General features: G+C 40.7%; 1 protein-coding gene across 1 annotated transcript in view; it reads right to left on the bottom strand.

Moving 5' to 3' along the window:
• Positions 1-4,763: 4,763 nt before the first annotated feature.
• RASGEF1C (RasGEF domain family member 1C) overlaps positions 4,764-21,584 on the bottom strand; it is a 50,095-nt gene continuing 33,274 nt past the window's right edge. Inside the window, exons 10-13 of the mRNA XM_044454547.1 lie at positions 12,883-12,978; positions 11,554-11,677; positions 10,130-10,202; positions 4,764-6,654 (exon numbers count right to left, since the gene is read on the bottom strand). Coding sequence (XP_044310482.1) covers positions 6,630-6,654; positions 10,130-10,202; positions 11,554-11,677; positions 12,883-12,978 — 318 coding nt within the window. The 3' untranslated portion in view covers positions 4,764-6,629. The remainder of the gene's footprint in view (positions 6,655-10,129; positions 10,203-11,553; positions 11,678-12,882; positions 12,979-21,584) is intronic.

A 21,584-nucleotide genomic window follows, 5' to 3' on the forward strand; every position in this document is an offset into this window, starting at 1 on the left:
TGTGGGTGCAGGACCCATGTGGAAGTGGAAAAACTGTGAATATCTCTAGCTGCCCCCTTAAAGCTTAACAATACTGTTGACCATGTGTGTCCTGGATTGGTCCACTCTCTCAGGCCTTGCTCTGATCCAGCAGGACTCCCCTCTTCACTTATTACATTCTTATGTTCATATTCCCTGCTTTCCCTTTCACTCACTTGCGCCTCTTCACATCAAGGAAATGCCCAAAGGGTTTCCCTTTCTGGATGGTTGGGGCAAGAAGCCACTGTCAGAGGCCCTCCCTCTCTCCCCTTTGCTTTCTTTCTCTCTATGGTGATGATTTTGTAGCAGTAGGCTACAAAACTCAAAAAAAAATCCATCTAATTATTGATGGCAAACTCACAGATAATCAAATCTGCAAAAGTTAAACCTACAAACATTGAAGTTCGACTGTAGTCCTTTATCCAGACCCAAGACAAATCTTCCATAGCGATATAGCATATAGAGATTGTAACCAGGCTTCCCTCCCCCTTTGAAGCACCTCTTCCTGATGGCTGCAATTAGCTGTTTAACGCTGTGGAGAGGAGGAGTGGGGGGTGACACCCCCCCCCACTCTGCACCAGACGCCCAGTTCAGGGGGCTGGGCAGGTACCATTATAGGATTCCACCCTAACTTGAGACGGAAAGGTATGTGAGCAAATGGCAGTAATCGCTGAATGTTATGTTACCTTCAGCTTCTTCTTGACAGGAGGCTTTTTCAGATGGAAGAGATGTGGGGGAAATCCGAGGTACCCTGATCTAGTTAAGTTATTAACTAACCGACTGAGCTTCATTTTTCTCTTCTGATGAAAATAACTTTTCATAAGATGACTTTTGAATACAAAATGTATATATACATTATGCATTTTAGTCTTGTAACTATTTCCATATTCTACTGAATGTAGGTACACTAATTGAAATATGAACCAATTTCCAATATGCCAAATTGTGTCCTTAAAATAAGAGATAATTTGACTTGTTTATAATGAGATCCAGGTAAATTACTTGGAATACTGCCCTTTTCTGAATATTTCTATGCACTATTTACAGAATAATTTATGTTAATATTTTCTGAAAGGATTTGGTAATGTATTCGTATTATATTTCTGAAGAATGGGGTTGCTTTCTTCCTCACCCCTGGCAGCTACAGTTGTCACAAATGCAAATAACCGAATGAGAAATATGCAGTAATCAGCTCGCTGCCGAGAGGTTAGGTCAGCCTTAGCATGTTTAAAACAGACCAACACATGGTGCTCTCACCACTCTTTTAAGATACGTAGGAATACATTTCTTTACCAGCCAGCACGTAAGTGTGGATGGATCACTTTCAGCAGAATGCAGAATGTAACCCATCTTTCCATAAATTCCATTTCCCAAGTTATTTCCTCAGTGAAACAGCAGAAATGCTAGGCTACCACGTACAAGATAGCCCAGGGCCAACACTGGAGCTGCAGTAATAAATGTGTGCAGTTGTTAACGTGGCTTTAACACTCATGTTGCCAAAGGCCAGTCCTGTCACAATGCCAGCAGAGAATTTGCAGCTGCTTTCCCACTTTAGTTACTTGAGGTTACATCATACACAAAGCCTTGAAGGATTGTTTGAGAGTTGGCAGACATTATGTACAGAGATAATGCAAAAGTAACTTTCTATGTACTCTGAGCTTAGGTAGTTACTAATGTTTTACTCAAAAGAAGTTACACAGAACAACACGTGAATGCAAACTTTGCTTGCTTTGCATAAATATGGTTGGCCTATGCACTCTGACTGCTGATGTTTAGAATTTCTCTTGCAGTTTGAGGGGACATGAAGGTTGTTGGGCTACAACTCCCATTGTTCTCATGCAGCCTAGAAAATGGTCAGGGATGATGGAAGTTGTAGTCCAACAACCTTTGGGGACCCAAGGTTGGGAAAGGCTGCTGCAGAGCCTCTTGTTGACTGTGTACTCATGGTTTCAAATGTCTCCATAAAACTAAGGAAACCAAACTTGGTTAAAGGCAATGGTTGTGGCAGCAACAAACAATAACCCTGGAAAGATAAGATTGTTAGGAAACTGAGTCCTTTACAGGTATTTATACCAGATGGTACAAGTCTATGATCAGTACAAGACATTACTATTTTCAGTAAATGCAGGGTACAGCCAAACTGTACCTGAGCAATGTGGAGCAAATCACGAGAAGCAAATTCACATAAAACAGTGTTTCTGAAGAAAACACCTTGTTCAGATCTGAGAGTGCTGTGAGCCCCATGTGAATTTTCAGCTGCCTTTAATGTTGACAGAAAAAGGTGGTCAGCACATTCGGGGAATAAGTTATTTAGTTGTGCCTGATATTACATTTTCAGAATATTTCAGTAAGTTTGTGTAACATACCCCAATGTTAAGATAAGCTGGAATTACAAAGGTCTTCAGACATTCTTATATAAGAAACATTACTGTTCATTTTATAGTGTAGAGTTAACAGAAACCTTGGACTCACTGTGGTAGCATGCACATGCTTAGGCTCAGGCATACAATGGGATATGCCTGTCAAATATCAGAACATGTGACAATAAATCAGTCCCTTTGTGTGTGATATGTTTGAGATCAGGGAAAAAGTAATCTTTTTAGCATACTCTTATGAATACATTGCTGCAAACTGGGTTTTATTTCATACAGACATCCTATCTGCTATGGATCACTGAAAACAAATTGGCATTTGCACTTTTAAAAAGCAAGCCCATCTTTCAGTCACTTCTATCCAATATAATGTGGTCCATTATAGTAATCAACCAGCAATTTAAAAGATGCACATGTTTAACAGAATGGCCATTCAGAGAATACACATATAGTATCCATTATTTATGAACACATGACTAATTTTTCCAGACCAGGTTGCAATCTACTGAGTGTATAAGGAAAGAATTTTAGAAATGGTTTCATATGGAGGGCTGTTAAGGTAAACGGGGCTTCTCCATCAGCATACTGCTCCTGAATGGCATAAAATCAAACCTTACAAAATACTGTTTTTAAGACTGACAGTAGCTTATAAGAACTCCCTAAAATACAGGGCATCAGCTAATTGACTGACAAAGTTTTCTTGAGCTGGGGCGAGTGGTTGAACAGCAAGTGGCTTCTTTTTTCTTGAGTTAACACTTAGTATTTAAGTCTTCAGTCCCTTCCAAAATTAGTGCAGCTAATTTCCATGTGAGGTTTCTTACTGTAAACAGTGGTGGTGGCCTACAAGCTGCCATAAGGTTTCACAGAACTGGAATAGGGAGGGGAGAAAGGCTCTTGTAGGCCATCTTGTTCAGCCTCCTGTTCAGTGCAGGAACTCCAGAGACTGAGCATCTCCAACAGATTATCTTCTTGCAGGAGAGAAGGAGCTCCGCTAGGTAATGGGCTGTACTGTCAAACTATTCTCACCAATAAGATGTTTCTCCTAAGGTTCAAGCAAAATCTACCATGTTGTATCTTAAGCCCAATAGAATCTATTGAATAGATACACTAAATAGTAGAGAACAAGCCTTTCCCTTTTTCTATGTGATGGCCTTTCAGATATTGAAGAATGCTATCATGTTTGCCTCCCCCAGCCTCTCTTTCAGTTAAACATACCCCATTCCTTACACACTTCCCCAGAGAACTTGCTTTCCTTACTTCTCCGAAGCCCTATTCTAAACCTGTTCCAGTTTGTCCCATGTAATGCCCAGAACTGGTCATAGTCCTCTAGAAGAGGACTGATACATACAAATTAGAACTATTCCTTTTTGTATCTTGGAAAGTTCTAATATTACAGGCTACAATTGCATTGGCTTACTTTGCTGCAACATCACACTGGTAACTCACCTTCATCATGGGATCATCTACAATAATGAGACTTTTCCACAAGTGCCACTGCTAAGCTGCATGTCCTTGTACATTTGATTATTATTTTTGCCTAAATACAGAACATTTGTTGTTTTTAAATTTCATTGTGTCAGCTATTTTTTCGATTCAATCAAAAATAATTATAAATTATCATTTTCTAATAAAATATAATGGAGAATTCTGTCCCAAAACTGAGATAAACTATGTCCTCAGTATTCCCATAATCCATTAAGCTAGTAGCCCAATCAAAAAGAATTAAGATTAGTCCTGCAGGATTTATTCTTGACAAATCTATGCTGGTATCCACTAATCACTGCATTATTATCAACATGCTTACAGACTGACAGCTTTATAATTTTAGTATTATTGGAGTCAGGCTGACTGGCTTGTAGTTTCCTGGATTCTTCTCCCCACTCCCCTGCCCAGCTTTTGCCTATCTTCATTTTGTAGCAGCTCACTCATCCTTTGGGGATGTTTGCAAATACGCCATAAATAAAATGGCCTCTCACGTTCCATCTGGATGCTGAAGCCTGTTATAGGGAATGCCACTAACATATCTAATAGGTTCAAATACTGCACCTCCCATGAAACAGCCACCAAACCATCTTCTAATTATGGTGCTCAATGCAGAAAGTATAAGTTTGTAAACAACTTAGCACATTGGGTGAGATTGTATACGTACTGCTTCATGTTACCAGACACTTGCCTGGTTGTGCCTGGTCATTAAGAATCTGTCAATGTGACAAGGCCAATCCTTTAATTTCTCTCTTTCCTTCCCCATTTATGTATAAATTACTAAGATAGGTCTGTGGGGTTAGGCAGACAAGCATACATTTTTATGAGCTTTTGTACATTGATTTCTAAAGCTGGCATGAACTATTTTCATGCCAACACTAGCTGCCATGATACAAGGTGTTACTATATATAGAAAGAATATGACAATCTTAAGTAGGTTGTCAATACAGGTCCCAGTAGATACAATGATCCAGTTGCATCCTAGAGGCTAAGGAGGGCCTCATTCAAAGAAAGCACCGGTGTTAGCTTCTGAGCAGCCCCATGGAAAGTCTTAGGAGATGTCACTGTGATTACACTCAGAAGTCAACAGTCTGGCTAAATTACTATTTAAACACATCCCACTGTCAAATTACTGCTTTATTGTTCAACAAAGGTACCAGTTCAAGGTTTGATCACTGTGCTAAAATCTTTTATATATTGGATGTTAAAGGTTATCCTCTGGATTGTTCCTAACAGCCACTGCATGTGAGAAGTAACATATCACAGAGAGAGTGTTACACAGTGTCCAGCTTGCCAGATTTGTATTTCTTTCTAGGCGTTTTTGTAGAGGGAAGAATCAAGAAATTTTGTTAAATCATAGATATGAGCATCACTTATTGTTTTACATGTGATGCCAAGTCCACTGTGATGTAATCTTTTGTTACACAACAAAACTCTAATTATGAAAACAAATATTTGCACATCTTACCCCAGTTCTATATAGTTAGCAGTGGGAGCTTTTCATTTGGCTTCCACTCTGTAATAATCTGTAACTTTAAAATAGGACAATCCCAGTGTTACATCTGTATCATATGAAAGTACAATTAAGCAATTATTACTTGATGTCTGTATTACACAGCAGCTCCCTGATTGCCATCAATAATCTTAACAGATGTGACAGATGGCTTACTGTTCCCTCAGACGGAATGCAGTGACCACACGACACTTCATACACAAACAGGGGGAATTGTAAAACAAGAAACCCATCTTACAAACTGCATGTTGACAGTTCTTTGTGTCTTGAGGCATAGTGCAATATTTCATAAGAGTAAAAAGTGTCCTCCTGAATGCACTGCAAATAAGGGCCCTAATGTCAAGTAATTCCCCTTTTCTAATGTTCTTTGCCTTGGCCAGAAAGATTCAATGAATAGGTAAAGGGGGAAAATATCTTAAGAGCCCTTAATAGGTTCATCTTCCATTAACTATCAATGAGATAAGGCCCGGAAGATGATACTCTCAACCATTAACAGAGCTAGAGGATATGCTATGTGCTGTATAAAGAGGTAAGTCAAACTGAAAGCCACATACTCCATTAGAACAGCGTAGGAGCTGACTAGACTATTACTGAAGGAAATATGATTCACATCCAAACAGAAGGAGAAATAATGAATATTTGCAGCTGCAATGTTTCTACATTTTTTTAAAAAATGTGTAGGCTTTTCCTGGATTTTCCATACTGATACAGTCTTGCATTAGTTTTTAATGTTCTGTTCTCAGAATATTGTTCACTGAAGGTGAAGACTGTGGAGGGAAAACAAGATTCTTTCTCATGTAGCATGTAAAGCTATGTTCATCAGAATTCAGTTTTGACAGCCCTCGGAGAGTTATTGTCCAATACACCCTGCTTCTGAGATACACACCCTGTACCTTTCCAATGGAGACTGTTGCAAGTATGCAGCACCGTGGCACTCCTTGCCTTTTGCTCTTCCTTCAGAGAGACAAGGTTATTCAGTGATAAGGACTTAGTTCTGTTACAGCAAGCCACCTATTCAGCTTTTGCTGTAGAGAATAGCTGGAAAACATGACGGTGTGTGCAGTAGAAAGACACACTTCTTTAGTCTTGTGGATGAACCCAGTTAACCACATTTAAGAGTCCAAAAATGCACGCAAAAATAAAGAATAAAATCTCCTAAATCCCAAATAGGCATCTTTGGAACCAATAGTGCAAAGTGGTTTTGCTGATTTATTTTATCCTACTGCAGTTATAGATCTTTTTCTTCAAGTCTTTCCTAAGATAGTTGACCTGTAAAGTAGAAACATGAGAAGAGTAAAAAGAGAGGGGGAAATGCAACATTGAGTTATTCAGAATTAGTCTGACTGCATTCTCTGTTTCTGCATTGAGCAGATGGCTCGCTATACCCAGTGCCCCAGTGCAGTAACAGGAGTCAAGGAGAAATTCAACCCAGAAGTAAGTTGAAATGGTGCAACGCTTGATAGAATAGTGGATAGCTTCCTAGCTTTTCCAACTTCATGAAATGTGTCAAGTTTTCATATTACCTTTTTCCTACATACATCATTTTGAAACATTATCCAGTATTTCTAACACGTAAGTACATGCATTTTCAAGTCAGTTCCTTCCATGTACCTTAAGGGCACACTTAAGGGGAAAAGTAATGTGAGAAGTGACAATTAATACTTTAGTAGTGTTTTCAATCTGCCTTAACATCTGACTCATAAGATACCACTTCTTTAAAAGGTATATTGTCACTGCTTGATATACACACACACACCAGCAGTATGTTAATCTAGTATCAGTATATACTAGATCAGTATAATCTAGTATCCAGCATAATACTGGAATGCTCCACTTGCATTAAATTCTCCGAAGAAAATGTGACTTCATGTGAAAAGCCCCCTTTTACCTTGGTGGCTAAATACAAATCAATTTCACCTATACTGCATTCTGTTTTATAACTCTATGATTTAAGAGACACCAGCAACTTCAGGAATATAACCCAGCACAAACACTGGGCTGGCTGTGTGCTCGGTCATTAGAATGCGTTTATTTATTAAAATATTTTTAAATTGTCCATATTTATGGATACTGAGGCTGTGTACAATAAACAAGGAAAAAACAAGCCATCCAAAAATAAAATACACAAACAAAATTTTGCAGTGGAAATGCTTTGTTCTTGCTGTTAGTCGCGAAGTTGTGTCCGACCCATCGCAACCCCATGGACAACATTTCTCCAGGCCTTCCTGTCCTCCACCATCTCCCAGAGTCAGGACAAATGCAAACATTTTGACCCAGCAGTGAACAGACTGTAAAGTTGGCCATTCATTTCCCTTTGGGAATGGTAGTTCACAACAGCGAACTACTAAAGAGAAAGCTCTCTCCACAGTTGTCACATGAGATATTTCCCCTGAGGAGGGTATTTGGAGAACAGACTTTCCTCAAGGCATGCACAGCTTGATAAAGGCATTTGGGTCCCAAGTCATTTAGGGCTTTAAAGGGAAGCACCAGCAGCTTGAATGGGGCTTAGAAGCAAACAGGTAACCAATGCAACTCTTTCAGAATCAATGTAACATAATTCTCTCTGGGTATATTAATTGAAGTTCTGGTAGCCAGTTCTACACTAGCTGAAGTTTTCAGGCGGTCTTCAAAGGCGGCCCCTATGTATAATACATTAGAGTAATCCAATCAGGAGGTTATGCAAGTATGAATCACCATGGTCATATTATCCTTATCTAAGAAGGATCTCAGGTGGTGAGCCAGGCAGTTAGTAAAAGACTTTCCAAGCCATACAGGCCACCTGGCTATCAAGGGACAAAGATGCATTGAAGACTACACCCTAGCTATGGGTCTACTTTTTCAAAGGGTGGATATACAGACAAGAACAGCTTGCACACTCAGGAGGACTGTCCATTTACAGGGCTTCCATCTTATCCTAATTCAGCTTCAGTTTACTGGCCCTCCTGTAACCCATTACTTTATCCAGGCACAGGTGCCACACCAGCCAGCCTCCTCTCACTCAGATAACAGAGAAACAGAGCTGGACATTATCTGCATATGATGACACTTCACTCTAAACTCTGGTAACTTTACCCAGTATATTCTTATAGTTGTTAAAAATATAGGCAATAAGATGGAACTTTGCAGGATGCTGCAACAGAAGAGCCATGTAGTTGAACAGAAACCCTCCAATGCTGTCTTCTGAAACCAATAATGAAGGCAGAAGCAATTCTGCCTTGCCCTCTACACCCAGTCAAACACCCAGGGAAGCAAATACCATGGTTATAAGTCATTGAGCAGTCAAAGAGTGCCAACAGAATTTCAAATCTTCTGTCCCTGTTTTGGCAGAAATCATTCATCAAGACAAGCAATGCTTTTAAGTACCAGACCTGAACTTGAACCCATATTGAAATGGGTTCTTTTTCCAAAAGTGGAAGTTTGGAAGAATTTCTTCCAAAGTTCTTCCAAAAGTGTCTGGAGCTGAGACACCACCTTCTTGAGTACCTTGCCCAAAAAGGGAATACTGGCAACTGGATGTTTGGTACAATCTCCCCGGCCCAAAGAGGGTTTCCCAAGTGGACACACAACTGCCTCTTCCAAGACTTGGCACCACTCCATTTCTTAGAGTCATTAATTACCTATTGGTCACATGTGGTTGAACACTTTCTGCTAGCAGTATGTGATCGCTTCCTACGCTCTGTATTAAACCTGCAACAATGCAGATTTTGTGACTTTTAACATCAAGCTAGCTTATTCGTCTTTCTCCATTCATTTGGGTAACATCCAGCCTGATTAAGTGTTCTGAAGAACTTGAAAGCTTGCTCACTATTTTGTGACATCTTGGTTGGTCATAATAAAGGCATTGCCTAATTGCAGATTTTTCATGGGACAACATGGCCGCCTTTGCTTTTTCTAAGGTTGTAAATGGCTTTTCTAAGAAGTAGCTTGGGCTACTAAACATAATTGAAATGTAGTAAGCATGCAAATAAAAAACACTACAAATCCAGATATATTTAATTTGTTAAACATGTCTTTAATATTTATTTGGACATCACCCTTCCAGGACTTCACCATCTATAATGGTGTTGGAACACCTGAGTTCTCTCTTCAAGTCTCCCTATAACCCGTCCAGTGTATTCTTTGCTAGTTTTGTTGACAGACATTCTTCCTGCTTAGCATTAGTGACTCTTGGCTGGCTGGCTGCTCTTACACCCCACTTTCATCTAATTCTACCTGGGAGAGGCATACTGTGGCTAAGAAAAATCTCTGCTTTTGATCCTTTTGGATTTATACTGATCTTCTGGATCCCTGCACCCGCCTCTCATATTTGGAAAAGAGAATAAAAGAACAGAAACATTCCCCCCTTTAACTTTTTCATATCTGCAATGCCCCACTTCTTTTCACCTACTTTAAAGGCAAAGTGGCGCACATTGTACTACTTTCCTTAGCCCCTCATACTCTTCCTCTTTTTGTCCCCGGGAATGCTTCATTTATCCACCCTTCATTTGTGATTTTGTTATATTTTTAAAAAAGACTCAATTTGCTGTGAAAGCTCATTGCCCTTGAGTTCCCAAGTACCTTATATGGGCACTTTGCTACCAAGACTAAGTAATCCTAAATTACTTTACCAGGCAAGCATGATAACAAAAGTCATAATGCAACTGCTACACATACTGTAGCTGTAGCAATGATAGCTACATTTTATATTATACCTGCCCAGCCGCACCACATACTAAATCCAGATTCACCAGAAATAAATCAGTACCTCAAGGTTTTCCACCTCTCTTTTTCAGTTTGATTTTCTGGACTTTCACTTTCATAGGATGCCAGATACAAACCTAAGGAAGGGGAGGGGGAGAAACATTAATTATTGAAACGATAATGCACAAGTTAGCATTCAAACCGAATAGAATTACTTTTAAACAACTGCAGCACTCCAGGTTTCAGCCTTGTAGGGCCACAGGATCCCCTTCTAAGAGCAGAGGAAGAGGTCCCCACTCAGAGGAATAAATCTGACCTTGAAGGGTGCTTCTCAGCCTCCCACAGAAACCTCCACAGCCCTGCAATGTACATTTGTGACAACAGAACATTGATGCTGGGGGGGGGGGGGGATGCTTGGCAGAGGGGGACAGTGATTATGGTGGAATCCAGGTGCCCGGAGCCACTGCCAAAGGGGCTCATACTGTACACTAGTCTTGTATCTTATGTAGCTCAGTTCCCTCATTACTTGAATGGGAAGGAATTCATGAATACAAAAGGGAAAAAAAACGGTGGAGCAAAAACAACCAAAATGCTGTTCCTTGTTCACTTCTGACCCCCATCTTGGACTCTAAGAGCACATCTCACAATGTGCCCTTTGCTGTAGTAGAGATCCTGAGCAATGTCAGAACTATCCTCTTCTTTCTTTCCCCCTTCCCATCATGCTTGCAGTGATTACTTTAATTATTTTTCAGTTTTGACAGCTGTTCCTTGTGGGGCTTCAGCATAATTTTCCTTGCTACATTCTAAATTCATGTGTGGTCACTGAAGTTTCAGCTGTCATATGTGATTAATGTAGATGAGTTTTAAAGGCTGCTCTTTAAAAACCGAAAGTTCAAAAACAAACTGAAAAGTCAGTCAAGCCTATGGCCATGCATAGGCAAAGCTAACCGATTCAGCCCTTATCTCTGACATGATGATAATGGGGCAGAACTGATTTAACCCATTATGAAATGCTACAGAGAAGGTTGACACTTTGGATAGATAGAAAGGATAGATAGAAAAAGAAGTCTTTTCCGAGTGGGAATGATTAATTGCATGATGAAAGAACTGCATTGAAAGGGTTCCTCCAGTGTAAAAGGTAAATATATCTCTGTTGAAAGTTGAGTCTTTTTCCAGGCCTGCAGCCATGACAAACTTGACTTGCTCTGTCTCAGAATGCTTTCAGTTACAACATGATTGAAATTCATGACAGCCGCTTCATCAGGCCTATTCTCTCTGTGCACCAAAGAGATGCTTTGCTATGAGCAAGATGCTTAGCTGAAAAGCTATGAAAATGAAAACGTCCAGATAAGTAATCCTATAGCAACTGGTTGTAGACACTTTGGGTTTCTGCAAGTTCAAAATTTAAAAAAACACATTTTCAATCAAGAGCTATGAAATCATGTTAATTGTGTACCACTGCAACATTTGTCAAAACGGTTTTCTTACCGTCTTCAGTAAAGATAGGTGCAGTATGTAAATAGTGGATGATGTTATCATCTCGTTCAAAGGGACATTCTACTTGCTTCCATGTTATAAATTCTCCAACTTGTTTAGCTAGTTCCAGAAATTTCTACAGAGATTAAAAAAACATCTAAGTAAAAGGAAATCATATATCATTGAAATAATTACTGTGGCTCCAGTATTCTTCAAACATATTAACTAGTTAATGGAGTTGATATATTATTTAAAAGGTGCATTAGTATATGCATAGATATAGTTTCAGCACAGTTTCCCCTATGTTACTATAATATGCTGAAGAAAATCAAGTTGGAATGGGATATATTAGATTTCCTCTGCTCTGAGGAAAATCCTCATAGTAAAATCCTCTGCTCTCAGATCCCAAAATACACAGGCCACACTTTTGTGCTGATGCTATTTTTGTAGCATTTTTAATATAGTACACCCACTAACACTGAACCTGCAACACTTGCATAAATGTATGACACTAAAACTTGACAGTACTATGTAATAACTGAATTAACACAAACGTACTACTATCCTGAAATACTAGTCTGTACATGAAAGCATAAAGGCACATCCCCATTTCCTGTTCTTGTTCTCAAATGGTTATGCAAAAGGGCTCTTCATCCTCTGGGCCAGCTTGCGCAGGAGCCTGTGCATCAGTCCTATGTGTACAGAACACTAGGGCAGCTGTAACATCTGCCATCTCTGCAAGCTGCTACAGCAAGGCACAGAGCTTCATCCCAGCCTCTGCAGTGCCACCAACTGTCATTACTTATCTCATAGCCCGCCAGCATTGGCTGGCTTTTCTAAGGACCAGAAAGAAGAAACATAGCGGTTGCTGTGACTTTTCTTTGCTGCATCTTCTTCCTTTCTACTGCCCGAAGAAAGGCTGCTTATGGCAATTCCATTGGTAAGAGCTGGGATTCAAACAACCCTGCATAAGCTGAAAGCACTTCAAGCATGGTGGGAGTAAAGATATTTGCTTCTAACCTTGTCCCCTTGTCTCACATCAAATCCTTCTCCATAGGGTGACCTTCAGAAGAGGGTTTTCAAGGGAAGGAGGCTAGGAACAGCACTAGTGTGCATGCAGAGATCTGCACATGACCTTTTGGATCCTGATCTTTCTGACTTAAAATAATTTATCCACTCATTTCTTTTTAAAAGGTCTGCTGGCATTTGCTTGACTTTTGAGGAAATCCAGGGAAATTATCCTTTTTTTTTGTTTGGTCAAGGTCATTATATATCATCCTGAAACCTAAGCACAAAGAACTCATCAGCCATGAACTTAATAAAGATGCTTTCTGTGCTTACTTCAAAGTTGACATGTCCATTTGGAAGACGGTTAGCACATCCTTCATTTAAAAAGTAAATGTCTTTGATCAGTAGGCTGAAGAAGGGGATCACAATCTATGAAGAGAATGACATAACTATTATCTTTGTAGTTCTGTTCTTTATGCATGAAAGTATAGCTCATTCACCAGAAGAAAAGAGAGTTTTTCACTATTCAATGTGCCATACCTTAATGAAGCAACTTTAATACTAGCCAAGTCTAGAGGAGGTGGGATGTAATAGATAACTTAGCCCATAAAATAACTGCAATGCAGAACAGTTTTTCCCTGTAAACTGCATACTGGCAAAATAATTTCACAAAGATTAAATGTATTCTAATGCTTCAGTTTTCTACCTGTTCATATTTCACTGGCATCCATTTTTTCAGTAATGATAAAATCTTTTTGTCACCAATACAGTTCTCAAAAGCAAATGGATTAATTTTCAACAGACTACAGATGCATAGGAACAGGCCAAAGAATATAATAAGGTTGTGGCATGCTCCAAACATGGTAAAGTGAACACTGACAATTACTCAAACAAGCAAACATAATGAAGTGATTTAAATATGGCAATGTATGATGTAAAGTGTGATGGATGCTTCATACAGAGCTTGATCCCCACTTCATGTAAATGCCACAAACATCAAAAAAACAACATGTTCATTTTTGTCATCTCTTTTGGATTTTGAATTGTACCGTCTAGCTTGTAACCCATCAGCTCTAGGCTGCAATTCAGAAAGAGGCAGGCAAATTTCCGAAGATAAAGATGAATAATATAAAGATCCAAGTAATACTAACTGCGGTCCAATTCACAACACATTTTGAGCATCAAGCTCTTTGTTGGGGCACAGGCAGAGCTAGTAACTACTGACACTTCTTTAGAAGAATAACCCCAGAAGTGACTACTGTTTTACAACTAGATGCCCCAGTTGTAGTTGTATATCTGGTAACCCAAAGCATTGCTTACTTCAGATAACCCAGTCTGAGAAAATAGCAAGAACATACTCTTCAGGCAGGGGGTGATTCTGTGCTTACACCTTAGGCAGCAGAAATGCCTCTATCCTCTACTAATACTTCTCCAGTAGAAAAACGGAATCAGCCTTCTTTTCAGCTGTGTCACACTCCTAATCTGAAAGGCATAACTAATACTGATTCCAATACTGTAAAGTCCAGATACAGTGGTACCTTGGCTCACGAACTCAATCTGTTCCACGACTCTGGTTGTGACCCAAATTGGTTGTTATCCAAGTCAAATTTCCCCATAAGGTTCAATTTAAATATGGTTAACCCGTTCTGTAACTATTCTTTTTATCAGAAAAAAAATTGAAACAAAGGGACAAAGAATAATAAAGTAACCAAGTACTGTACAGTACAGTGGAGAACACTAACCTAGGTGGGGGGGACGTGGGAGGGAGATCCCCCCTCCATAAGGACATTGGGGAGATCTCTTTCAGAGGTTTCCTCTCTTGTCTCTTAGCTGCAGGGTTAATCTTTGTGAAAAATCTGTCTATAGTCACTTGTTTTTTCCTGTGCTGCATAACCCTCCAGAAATGAGAGACCACGTTAATGTTCATCAGATTCAACACTCTGTTCATTACAGTTATGTTGGGGTGTGCTTCTCAAAGAAATCCTGGCACAGCAGTGCTTCTACAGGGAAGACGTGCGTGATCACGGGTGCGCTCCTGCAGGAAAGACGGGTACAGCACAGCTGCGATCACGCATGTCTTCCCTGCATGAACGCGACTGCGATTGTGGCCATCTCCCCTCTCGGGGGGGGGGGGGTAGGGAGATGGCCACGATTGTGCTGATTGCAGGGGTGGGGATGGCCGAGTTTCCACCCGTCTTTCCTGCAGGAGCACGCCCGTGATCACGCACGTTTTCCCCGCATGAATGCAACTGCAATCGTGGTCATCTCCCTACTTGGGGGGAGGGGAGATGGCTGCGATCTTGGTCGCCACCCAATGCAGAGTTCGCGACCCAAGTCAAAATTTTCATGAAATTTTTGTTCGCGACCCAATTTGGTCATGAACTAAGGCATTCATAAGCCGAGGTACTACTGTATTTTGGGCAACAACTCCCAGCATTCCTCACCATTTGCCTGTTCATCTGGTGCCAACAGGCTTGTCTCCAAAACATCTGGAGGGCACCCAGCTGGGGAGACTGCACTAAATACTCTTTGTGGCTTAGGTAGGTCCCTAGATTACTGACCCATTACCCTGCACTATAGCTTGCATGAACCATCTTTCAAGCTCCTCTTCATCTATAATGCCTTATATAACAACCAGATAGCAAGCTCCTCTCGCCTTTCCTATAGAAGCTATATTTTCCATTCAAGTGAAAGGAAAAAAGGAAAGAGCAAAAACACATTCCCGGGAGGGAATTTATCTTCTCTGAAGCCACAGAATTCAGGAGGATATGGGAAAGTATGATTGTCAGCGGTAGCTGATCTCAGGTTGAGAAGAAGGCATTTTCCCCTCTGTCCCATAATAATAGAATCGAATTGGGTCACCTGTGAAGCTGATTAGTGGGAGATTCAGAACAGATAAAAGGAAATCCTCCTTCACACAGCACATGGTTAAACTATGGAAGTCAATGCCACTGGAAGTAGAGATTGGCACCAATTTGGAAGGCTTCAACAGTAGATTGGACAAGTTCATGGAAAAGCAGCTATCCATGTCTGCTGGCCTTGATAGCCACATGCTGGCTTCAGTATTGGAGGAAGTATTCCTGTGCACATCAGTTGTTGCACAGCTTAGGCAGAGGGGAGCTGTTGCACTCATCCTGCTTGGGGGATCTTGTGGGCAGAAGTTGTGTGAATTGAATACTGGACTGGATGGACCATTGGGCTGATCCAGCATGGCTAAACAGTGAGCCTTTTTGCCCTATTTGTAAGTTGAAGATTGTGACCTGCGAATTGTCAACAGGAAAATGAACTTCTGAAGAATGCATATTGTATCCTGAAACCATAATCCTTCTATGGTATTTTCTATCACCGCACGGGTGCACAGGGCAACTGGAACACCACTACACTGGCATGCTAAGCTGTCTTGTGCTGGCACAGCAAGGTGGGTTGCTCCAGCTATTACTGCATATACCATTAAATAAAATGTGCACATTCTGTGAGATACTGGCTTAGAAACTTACAAATGTTAGCATTTTAAACTGAGAACAGTTATTTTACTATCTATTTGAATGGGCTGTTCCTGTTTTACATGTTGCACTATTTTGCATGTTTTTTTTTATTATCTTCTTTTTTATGGCACTTCCATATTGTATCCTATTGCTAGCCAGCCTTGGAACATAAATGTATATATATGTTATGTGTGTATATATAAATGTATGCCATGTACAGGATATTAATTATATCAATAATTGAATAATGAGAATAACAACACAAAACTGTAGACAAATACAGCCTGGTCTCCAAAGAGTAGACTGTCAATACATGTTGACAGATCATTGTTTTGGTTTCTCTGTTCAGCTTCTCTTCGTCTGCCCTAAATTAAATTCTCCACACTGTCACTTTGTGATAATAGTCCATTGGAATGCATGGCACATTCAGTGTGTAGTCTACTGTGAGCACCAGTCACTTCGGCTGTTTGAATGTGCCAGGAATTTGCAAGTCAAATCAGATAGTCAATTAAGGTCTTAAGATATTCATCTCCTTCACTTGCCTGAAAATATCCACTCAGTGATGTAATATACACTTCCATTCAAATGGCATTTATTTCTGCGTGGGGGTGTAGGGTGGAATTCCTATAGCAATTCACAACTTAAAATCTCAAAGCTGAGCTTTTCACTGTTGAAAATGAAGTATTTAGACATAACCTAACCTAATAAATGAATATGACAAACTTAACCTCTTACTTCAAGCTGTAAACAAAAACTAATCCACAACCCTGCATTATAAATATACTTCAAAAGGACAAGAAGGGAACTTTTACATATGATCAGCAATGGATGCTTTTGCCCTTTAAATTAGCAATGACCACATTTCATTGAATTTTATCCAGGATGCATTAAAATATTACCATATTTTATATATTTTAGGCAGTAGTGAAATTAATACTTGGAGATTGAAAATTACTGGCTGTAGTGGGCTGTGGGATTTGAATATATATATATATATATATATATATATATATATATATATATAACTGTTAACCATTTGTCACCCTTGCTCTTAAAGAGATAATTTTCTGTTCCGTCTAACTATCACAAGAAAGGAGATTGTGCAGCAGGCTTGCATATCTATACAAAACAGCAGATTTCAAAAGCATCTTGAAAGTATTTGCTTTGCCTTCCAATGCATGTAGGTTTCCTATATCAGTTTCCTTATTCCTAGTATTCATCATCTCACACTGGAGCAAGTGACCTCTGAGTTCAATCCAGCAGAACAGATCCCTGCTGAGTTTTCCTTGCGCAGCTGAAGCAGGCAAATTATGATCCTGCGTTATTGCACGGTCTTCATTTTGGAAGAACAATTGATGTGCGATCTGGATCTGTCCTGCTTCCTCCAGTCAATGGACATCTTTGTATATGACAGATCTGAACCATGTATTCATAGTAGATTGGGTCTGTTGAGCCTACAGAGCATTTCTCAGTTTAAGAAAAATGACTGCCTAATACAGGTGCAACTAGAACGAGTAGGGCTCAGGGAGAAAGTACACAACTACAGAATATTTGAGCAAGCACAGAACTTAGTCCACCCTGCTGCTCAGTGAAGGATCTTGCAACTACAGCATCCGTGACAGGGACAGTCCAGCTTCTCCTTAAAGGAGAGTCCACTTCCGACAAAGACCATCTGTTCCACTTTCAAATATATATTTGTAATGTTTCTATACCATTCTCTATCAAAACAGATTCTGGGGTGTTGAACAAGAAAAGAATGAAATAAAGATAAAAAGAATAAAACAGCCATATTACATATTTTATTTTTAAAAACAGAGTGCGCATAAATGGCTGGTCAATCAAGGAACGATTCTTGAAATAAGTATGCTTTTAGGAGATGCCAAAAACACAATGTTTTTGCCTACCTGACCTTCAGAGACAGGGAGTTGCACAGAAAGGGCACTTCTCCAGGTGAACTCCAGTGGGGCCACAGGTTCATGCTGAATCACCAGGAGTATGCCAGTTGATGACCTCAGTGACTGGGCAGGTTGATAAGGAAGAAGGTGCACTCTCAGGTATCCCCGTCTAAAGTTATTTAGGGTTTTATACACTAATGCAAAGACCTTTAACCTCACCTGGTAGCAAATAGACAGCCACCACAGCCAAGCTACTGCATTCAGCACTTCCTCCAGTTTCTGGATGAGCCTTAAAGGCAGCCCCATATAATGCATATTCTGGTAATCTTGTGTTGAGGTTGCAAGCAGCTGTAGTCTGATAGTTGCTGCAGCCAAGCTATCACTTGCTAGGAGATGCCACAGCTGATGGACCAGATGAAACTGATAAATGGCACTATGACCACCATGGCTAATTGGGCCTCCGGCAACAGTGATGGATCTAGGAATTCCAGAGACCATAAACCTGACCTTTTAAAGGGAATGCAACTATATCCAGAACAGAAAATGAGCCTATGTCCTGGGCTCCTGTCTTGCAAGGATTCTGCCTCAGTTTATTGGCCATCATCCAGCCCATCTCTGATTCTAGGCACTGATCCAGGACTTGCACATCCTCACCTGATTCATTTGTCATAGGGAGACAGAGCTTGGCTTCAACACTCCTGATAACCACTTCCAGTGGCTTCATATAGATGTTTGATAATATTGAGGATGAGATGGTACTCCGTGTTACTCAATTGTCAGAGGAGCCACTGAGGAGTAGTTATCCAATGTTACACTCTGAAATAAACCCTCAGGTAAGACTGAAACTTCTGTAACATGGTGCCCCCAATATCTAGCACATGGAGTTGATCCAGGAAAATACCATGGTCAAAGGTATCAAAAGCCAACAACAGAGGAAATGAATTAACAGGGTTGCTCTTAATCTATCCCTCTCCTGATAAAGGTCATCCATCAGAGTGGCTAATTCCAGACTGGAATGTGTGCAGATAAACAGTATCCTCCGAGTGTGTCTGCAGATACTCCACCATGACCCTCTTACCTTCCCTAAGAAAGAAGATTTTGTGACTGGATGGTAGTTGTCAAATACCTCTGGGTCCAGAGTGACTCTTTTCAGGAATGATCACACTTGCAGACTCCTAGAGGATAGCAAGAACCAGCCCTTCATGCAAAGATGTATTTACCTCTCCCCAGACCCACCCAGTCATACCCCTTTGACGACTAAAACTGACCCCACAAAATTGGTCACCTCAGCTGAAGCTGTGCTGACATCTTGGTCCTCAAAGTGCAATGCAAAAAGGTCACAGCGAGTCCCTGAGGGGACGAGGGCCCCATTTGCTGGGGAGAGTGATGGCAACTCCAGGCCCACCCAAGAAAACTCCCTGGGACAGCTACTTGAGGAAGTAGTGGAAGCAGTGCAGTAAGCCATAGGCACGTGCTCCAGAGTGTGCTCGATCATCTTCACTTCCAGCCCTACCCCATTTGTACTCTCGTCAACATCCAGACATTTTCACTGTCCACAGCTCTGCACTATACCAAAGAGCAGAGAGGGCTGTACAGTGGGGGAAGGCACTCGGACAGCATCAAGCTCCGCATCCCACTAAAGCCCCAATTCCCTCACCACTCTTTCCACTGGAAAATCCCCAAGAGAATCTGGAACTCTACTGTATCCCATTCCCCAGGCTTCTGAGGTGAACTATTTCAATGGGTCCCTCACCTCTGCAGGAGAGAAGCAATCCTCTCAAATCTCACCAGGAAATGGTCTGGCCATGACAATAGGCTTATGTAGACCCCTCAATCTTTAGATTACTCTTCTCACAGCTTGGAGCAAAGAGAAAACGAAGGGCATGTCTTCTTAATTTTAATGTAAGTAGACATTTTTCTTGATTTTGATATAATTAACATTGTATGGATTATCTTGACAGAACAACCATTATTGTTTTCTGGTGTATGTCTCTCCGTGAGAGTCTTGCAGATACATAACGGTTATCATCTCCCATTTTTTATTTAAGGGATCGAAAATACTATTTCATCACATCCCATATGCCTAAAACAAACTCATAGGCTTCAGCTTCCCCTCATTCACTATTTATATCCATAGTTAATATGGAGCTGTATCCAATGAGATCATTCCACTAATGCTTGATTGCTTGCAGAAACATCATTTTCATTCGTGTCCAACTGTCAAATCAAATATTTTCATTTCATTTGAACATGCTATTGCACAAGGCATCTTGCAAGCTATTCCACAATTCATTCTACGAAGTGTGCCGTTTTATATGCTATTTCACAAGGTACTGCACTTGAAGAACATTCCTACTATGATACTAAGCAGGCACCAAAACGCAACTATCACCTTTCTAACACACCTCTGGATAGTGCACTGATACATAACACCTTCCCAATGCAACATGAAGAATTTTGCATGGACTTCTCCAGATGCTTGTGACACTGGACAAGAGGTTTGCGTAGAACAGTTCCACCAATGAGCCCAAGTTGAGGTTATGAGCAAACAGCATAGCTTAGTACACAGTTTTGACAAACGGTTTTGAAATCATAAAGAGAATTAGAGTAGAGTTGTTGTTGGACTACATACAGATAGCCAAGAGGGAACTTTCCAACACCACTTTTTACTGGCCCCCAATTTTGGATTCCCACTGGAGAATACCAAAGTGAACTACACAACCTGACACCCAGGAATATTCTATTACAGGATGGTCCCAAAAGAGAAAAGAACAGAATGCTACTTGCCACTCAACAGGAGCCACTTAAAACCATCTAGCAGCTTTGGCTGGTGGCCCAGCTATGCCCCTGTCTGGACATGGATAGCCTGGTTTCAATAATCTATATGCTGGTGATCGCCAAATTAAATCACTGCAGTGCACTCTACATGGGGCTGCCCCTGAAGACTGTTTGGAAGCTGCACCTTGTGCAAAATGCGTCAGTTTAATAACTGGGCCAGAATGTTTGAACATATATTACCAACTCTGGCCCACTTGGATTGGTTGCCTCTATGCTTCTGAGCACAATTCAAGCTGCTGGTTTTACCCTGTAAAGTCCTATACAGATTGGGTCCTCAAAACCTGTTGGAACACCCCTCCCAACCTCAGTCTGGCCAGATCCCATGCTCTATATCAGGAACCATCTTCCAATTGCCACCTCCAAGGGATGTGCAGAAAGAGGCAACAAGGAGAAAGGTTTTTTTAGTGGTATCTCCCAGTTGTGAAGTGGACTCCTCACTGAGGTCCACCTGGTGCCAACAATGACATATTTTCAACATCAGGTTAAAGCTGTCCTCTATTCCCATGCATATAAAGGCATTTAATGGCACATGATGGATTATATCTGCTGTTTTAAAATCTGGTTTTAATGAAAATATTTTAAATGTTAAATTGTTTTATTTTTTGTATGCTGGAATTTTTAGCTACCATATTTTTCGCTCTATAAGACGCACTTTTTCCCCCTCAAAAGTAAGGGGAAATGTCTGTGCGTCTTATAGAGCGAATGTGTGTGTGCCCAATGCCTGGGATGCTGCTGGCCCGCCTGCACCACGTGGCACCACCTGGCCGGCACCCGCTCGGCGTGCCCTGCTCCACCCGCCCCCCTCTGGTACAGGTGA

This window comes from Varanus komodoensis, unplaced genomic scaffold (genome assembly GCF_004798865.1).
Source record: "Varanus komodoensis strain SLA01 unplaced genomic scaffold, ASM479886v1 scaffold7_3, whole genome shotgun sequence".
NCBI lineage: Eukaryota > Metazoa > Chordata > Lepidosauria > Squamata > Varanidae > Varanus > Varanus komodoensis.